This window comes from Neltuma alba, unplaced genomic scaffold (assembly GCF_004799145.2).
Source record: "Neltuma alba isolate B1F8T4 unplaced genomic scaffold, ASM479914v2 tig00013459_pilon, whole genome shotgun sequence".
Classification (NCBI taxonomy): domain Eukaryota; kingdom Viridiplantae; phylum Streptophyta; class Magnoliopsida; order Fabales; family Fabaceae; genus Neltuma; species Neltuma alba.
Window position 1 is genome coordinate 237,907 of NW_021637695.1, and position 6,475 is coordinate 244,381.

The 6,475-nt window shown below is 34.0% G+C and overlaps 1 protein-coding gene across 1 annotated transcript; it reads left to right on the top strand.

Moving 5' to 3' along the window:
- The first annotated feature begins 1,397 nt into the window (after positions 1-1,397).
- Positions 1,398-6,042, top strand: LOC114737521 (proteasome subunit beta type-6). Its single transcript, XM_028925463.1, has 8 exons — positions 1,398-1,608; positions 2,027-2,103; positions 2,719-2,774; positions 3,166-3,238; positions 3,795-3,906; positions 4,276-4,349; positions 5,262-5,336; positions 5,699-6,042. Exons 1-8 carry the CDS (start codon positions 1,500-1,502, stop codon positions 5,828-5,830), a joined length of 708 nt encoding a protein of 235 aa, XP_028781296.1. The 5' UTR covers positions 1,398-1,499; the 3' UTR covers positions 5,831-6,042.
- The last annotated feature ends 433 nt before the right edge of the window (positions 6,043-6,475 follow it).

Below are 6,475 nucleotides of genomic sequence, written 5' to 3' on the forward strand. Positions count from 1 at the left end.
CAAAAATTGTTACCGTATATACGAGCAACCAAAATTCGCAACCAGTGTTATTATTTTGAGGAAACAGTTTTTTTTTGTGAATTAATTTGAGATGAAATTTATTAAGAAGTTTTTCATGACTAAAATAAAATATTATACTACCTCCGGTTTTTAATATAAGACCCTATTTGACTTTTATTTTGGTCCTAAATATAAGACTCCAATATATTTTATCTCTCATATTTACACATTTTTTCGAAAGTAACCCTTCTAACAATAATAGTTTTAGTCAATACACTTGATTAGCAAGGATATTTTAGGAAAGACAACACCTATTTAGGACAAATAACTAACTCAACTTACTTCTTTAATTTCTTCAAATTAGTTAACTGGGTCTTATAATTAGGACCGGAGGTAGTATAAAGCTAATAGGATAAAAATACATTTTTATGTTTAGAACAAAAGGCGTTGACCTAGTTTCCTTCCGAACTCAATGCAGAAGGGCAAGAAAACAGAAAACATGGACAATATTGCGAATATTGATGTCTATTTACCTTTCCTCTTCAATTTCACTAAGTAACTTTTACTACCTCCACCATCTATTACCTTTTCACTATCTATTTAATCTTGTAACTCACCTCCATTCACATTTATGAGATTGATTATCCACTATTTGTCATTTAAGGATAATTATAACCTATGTGTAAGACTATGCTTATACATAGTGGATGTCATTTGTGTTGTAGTACAAGTAAGAAATACAATAGTCTTTTCATTCTCTTGCAAGGTTGTCAAACTCACGAGTTTAAACAAACTTATGAGAATGAGATAAATTCGGATAGTAAACTCGAATCGTAAACTCGTAAGAGTTTACTTTTATTAATAAATTAGTATTAAAAGTATATAATCAAATAATTAATATATAAAAATAGAACAATTTCATTTAAATATATTTTAAATTTAAATAATTAAAATTATATCTATCAATGATCATAATTTATTATATTCAACAAAGAAATTTTTATAAAATTCATATATAAAATCACTAAACATAATCAAATCTAAAAACTTAGTTCAAGTTTAAAAGCGAGTTGACACAATTTTGTAAGTTTAAAACGTAAAAAATGGTAAACTCAGTAAATAAACTTGTAAGTTTAATTGAGTTTACAGTTATTACGAGTTTAAGAGTAAATCAACACGATTTTATTAACTAAAAATATAAAAACGTTAAACTCGGAGAGCGAGTTTGACAATAATGTTTTTTTGTCTTCATTTTTCTCTATTATACCTTTGTGGTTTCGTTTTGATTCCATTAAAAAATGACAAAGTTTATTTAATTATTTAAAGGGAAAAAAAAACTTGCGTGGCAAGTCAAGGCTATCGACTGGGCTTTTCATTTTCCTCTTTTCCCGATTACTGCAATCATCATTGTTTGGCGACTCGATCTCAGTCTTGGTGTTAGGGCTTCGCGCGATTCCACCTCTTATTCTTCTTCTGCGTTTGTTGTTCCGGGGCTACGCATGGATCACAACCTAGATTTCAACGCTCCTCATTCGATGGGGACGACCATCATCGGTGTCACTTACAACGGTGGTGTTGTTCTCGGCGCCGACTCCCGAACTAGCACTGGTAGGCTCATCTACTGCGTGGTCTTTTATTTTTTGTTATCTTCATAATCTATTTTATTTAGCTGCAGTAGCGGTCAGCAGATTAGGAGTTGAGTTTGGGGTTGATATGGTGGCTTGTCTGAGAATCAGGGAGCGCCCAGCTACAAATTCATATTCGTACTCGTAGTATCTTTAGCTTATCATGAATTTTGGGTTTTTTTTTTCTTCCTTGATGTTAGCTGCAATGCGTTTCCCTTTTAACACTGTTGCCTCATTGGGCTTTTCTACCGTCCATTGTGGAATTTGGAAGCTTATTATGGGAATTTTTCTATTTTCTTTTTGAATAAACCCTGGAAAATATTGTTCGTAATAGGATTCTTCCTTTTCTGGTCATTTTTGGGGCTGAGTGTTCGTTCTATTTCATACCACCATTTTTGCAGGGGTATATGTTGCAAATCGGGCTTCTGACAAAATTACACAACTGACAGATAATGTCTATGTTTGTCGCTCGGGATCGGTAGCACTCTTCCTATTTCAAGATTCTTGCTAGTTATTTTATTGGTTGATTTGTTATCTGATGTTTTGCTTCACTTACTCTTTATTGTTGGATTCAACTTGGTTTGCTGTTTTAAATCTAGAATAATATGCAGTTTCAAATATTCTTGCAATCAATTATCTGGACAAGAGGTAGCAAGTATGTATTTTCTAATAATAAGGTGACAGGAATTGTATGGGTGTTTACAAAGACTGTACCATCGTCATATTATTATTGAACAACCATATTATTCTTATCAAGCAGATGCGACATAAATATTATGACGGTTTAGAGCTATGATTAACCAGTTTTACCTAGGTCTGGCTTTTATAAATTCAATGTGTTGGTGGATAACTGTGCTTTTGGCTGTTTAATAATGTTAGTGAATGCTTAGATCCTCATTCTTCTGCGCATTCTGTTTCTACTTTTTATAATTTACCCCTGGGCATATATCTTTTCAGCTTATAGATATTAACATTTTGGGGAAGATTGGAAATTGAATGATCCAGTATTATTTTCTCTCATTCTTTTGGTTATTAGTTCTAACCTTGACTCTGTCTCTTCATTAAGGCTGATTTATTTATTAACCTTTTTCAGGCCGCAGATTCACAGATTGTGTCTGATTATGTCCGCTACTTCCTTCACCAACACACGTTAGTGAATCCAACTCCTATTTATACTAATAGAATATTATGAAGTTTGAAATAAAGGTTTGGCCTTTTGGGTTATATGGATGAACAAACATTATTCAAGTTAGTTGCTTGGAGGCTCCTTTCCTCGATGGCCTGTTTGATTTTCTTATTACATGAAATGTTTCCTTTAAATTGGATAATGTCACTCCTGTACTTTCAAAGTGTCTTGGTTTTTTTTTTTTTGGTTGTAATTTAATGTATTTTCTATGCACTGTCCCTCAGGCTTATATACTCTCATGTTAGTGTTTCTATTGACCATATAATATTTTTTCCCGATGTTAATTCTTTGCTTATTGCAATTTTTATGGCTCTAGCTTTGTTGCTCTCATTGCTAGTTTCCCTTTTTGTACAGAGTACAGCTTGGACAACCTGCTACTGTCAAAGTGGCTGCAAACCTTGTCCGCCTTCTATCCTATAACAACAAGGTCCAATTTTAAGATTTTTATCTTTTTTGTTGGGAATATATTGCTGAGTTTCTCACAAGAATTGAATTAGCTGATTGCTGGGAATAGTTGATTAAAAGTGTACTCGCCTCATAAGAAATTTACAATGCAATCTTCGTATTGATAATGAATAATTCTGACTCTCTTGCCTTCATAGTCGATCATAGATTATATGTTTCCTACAAGATGGAAGATATCTAGCCTTTCTAGTTGCTTTCCCCCCGCCTTTTGTGCATGCGTGCTATGTTTTTTTTTTTTTTGGGGGGGGGGGTGATGTTTATTATGCTTTCTTGTACTGTCATATAGTATAATCTGAATGTTTCATGTCTTGTGACATTATGATAGTAATTGTGATGTCATAAAAGGTGTTAAGTTTCAGACGAGGTGGTAGAGAAATATAAATTCTGCTATTATGAGAGGAATATGAGATAACTGTGTTAGATTGACGGAGTTCTTATCTTTTTAGGGTTTCTTGAACAGTTGAACTCATAGGCTATTTTATTATCTGGTTTTGCTGAAAATCTATTATTATTGACAGAATTTTTTAGAGACTGGCTTAATTATTGGTGGATGGGACAAATATGAAGGGGGTCAAATTTATGCAGTTCCTTTGGGGGGAACAATAGTACAGCAGCCTTTTGCTATTGGAGGTAATTTAACATTAACGTTGTGATCAAATGCAATTACCATCATAATTTGTGCGTGTGGTTATGCACTTAAACATGGTACCTGTTCTACCTTGGTTTGTTATCATCATTTGACCTGGTATAGTTCTTGTTTAGTGATGGAATTTTCTGGCAGAGATTACCAGTTTTGAAATTCTTGCCTTCAAATGTTTAATTGTATTATTTTGCCCATTGTATATATCAAGCTGAAAATCCTTGTCCCCAATTGTGTGTTGGCGTTTTTCACTTTGTATACATCTTTCTTTAATTCTTTGTCCGTTTCAAGTACTGCTTTTTTGTTAGATGCTTAGAATTTTTTTAATCCAGCTATGATTGATATGATGTGTTTGACAGGATCTGGCTCAAGTTACTTGTATGGTTTTTTTGACCAAGCATGGAAAGAAGGAATGACCAAGGATGAAGCAGAGGTATGGGTGTTGGTTTTTGCCAGTGCCTGCGTAAAACTAAATGAATAAGTTAACCTAAATCACTGCCGTGGTTCCTAAATTTTGAGCCAAGTATTGATTTTGTCCCAAAAGTTTTATTTGGTTCAATTTTGTCCTACCTTGTTTCAAGTTCCGATGTTATATCAACCTATTGGATCCATCAACCTAAATGGTGGAAATTACATACCTGTTACTTCTTCGTGTCTATGTAGCATTCTAATAGTCAAATATTCTTCCTTGCTTTTTGTTCTTTTATTTTCCTTCTCCCTTTTTCTCTTCATCCTCAAAGAAGTTTGAGAGGAGGAAATGACCATGGATGCGGGGCATGGTAGGAGATTAACTCGGACAATTAGACATTTGACCATCATTCCTTAGCCATGATGTTCTCTCCCCAAATTAACGTGTGTCCATAAAAGTATTCAGGCAATGCTCCATCGAGCAGCACAAGATAGGCAGTCGACTGAGTGTTGTGTGGTCGTTAATCTCTTGCATCTGATCTGAAAATGTAGGGAATAAGAGAAGGGGAAGAAAGAGAAAGAATGCTTGACCATTAGAATGTCATGTATGCTTGACGATAAGTCAGCAGGGCAGTTATTGCTGCTTAATAGGAAAACATTAAACCTTTTTTAGTAATGAGAATTGGAGTTACTGAAACTACTGAGATGAATTTGAAACCTGACTCAGACATCAGGGACAAACCACATTTTAGCCGAGCTGTAAAGCAAATAGCCAAATAGAACAATTGGACAGGATTTTTTGAGTCATTATTGAGTGCTACATTAGTTAGTCACCTTATCATTCATGATTTGGGGACTTGCACGATTAAATTCTTTCATTTTCGGTGATTTTTTCTAGAGTTTTGTTGCTAATGGTTTTTTTGTGCCTTAATGACAGGAATTAGTAAGAAAGGCAGTTTCACTGGCTATCGCACGTGATGGGGCAAGTGGTGGTGTTGTCCGCACTGTGATTGTTAGTATTTTCTTCCTTATTCTTTCTTGTGGAAAATGCACATGCAATTGCTATCAGGTCCTTTCACCCAAATGATAATTATGAATTTTCAATAATAATATAACTAGGATTAAGCTTCATAGATAAACGCTATTCACTTGTGTTTTAATTCTCAGAAGTTACGTGCTTATTTATCAATGCAAAATATAAATGATACGAGGCAGTTTGATTGATTTTGTAGATTTTGTATAGTGTATGGTACTCATGGTTGGTTATATTTTTAGTGAAATGGAATGAACAATTTGATAGTAATATCTAAGATCATTTGGTTTTGTGATTACGTTGGAAAATCACGTAATCTTATTTCCCTGTTTGCTGTGTAGATAAATTCCGAAGGAGTGACAAGGAACTTCTACCCGGGAGACAAACTTCCTCTGTGGCATGAGGAGCTGGAACCACAGAATTCTCTGTTGGACATTCTTAGCACTCCAAGTCCTGAGCCCATGGACGTATAGGGCCTTTGTCACGCGACTTGCTTTCTGTGCTATGTTTGGAACCGACTGTATACTTGCAATATGCTTATATATTATCGCTTGACAATTTTTTTCAAGAGACAATTATGATAAAAGGATTATTAGTTCTTTAACAGCTAATGAGTTGTGGAGAATTCCTTGTATAATTATTGCTTCTAAAACTTTCGAAGGACCGAATTTTTCCCTTGTTCAAACTAAGAAGCCGAACAGTCATTCGAATTACTTGGATGTAGGGGCCGAATTTAATGAATTATTTTTACCAACAGACACATCAAAATAATTCCTTATGGCAGAAAGCCCAAATAATTACTGATATTCATATGGGACCTGATGCCTAATATAGAACAGCTAGGGAGAGTTTTATCCCGAAAGTTAAAAAGGGGTGGTGGGGGAGAGAGGGTATGTGCTTGGTCCCAGAATCTTGGAATGCCATTTCTGTCCAGGTAAAATGTACAAGTTGATTTTAACTTATAATTATTAATTATTAAATATCATTAAAGTATTCCTTCGCTATCCGATTTTAAGATTAAAATTGTATATAAGTTGAAGTGAGTGTAAAAGATACATTAGCACCTATTTACTTTTATTATTGGTATAAAGAACATCATTTATTAATTATTACCAAAA

What these genes read in the sequence shown, in the direction of transcription:
- LOC114737521 (XM_028925463.1), top strand. Translation starts at nt 1,500, where the DNA reads ATGGATCACAACCTAGATTTCAACGCTCCTCATTCGATGGGGACGACC. An exon ending in CGACTCCCGAACTAGCACTG is followed by an intron (nt 1,609 to 2,026) that starts GTAGGCTCATCT and finishes CCATTTTTGCAG; the next exon opens with GGGTATATGTTGCAAATCGG. An exon ending in TGACCAAGGATGAAGCAGAG is followed by an intron (nt 4,350 to 5,261) that starts GTATGGGTGTTG and finishes CCTTAATGACAG; the next exon opens with GAATTAGTAAGAAAGGCAGT.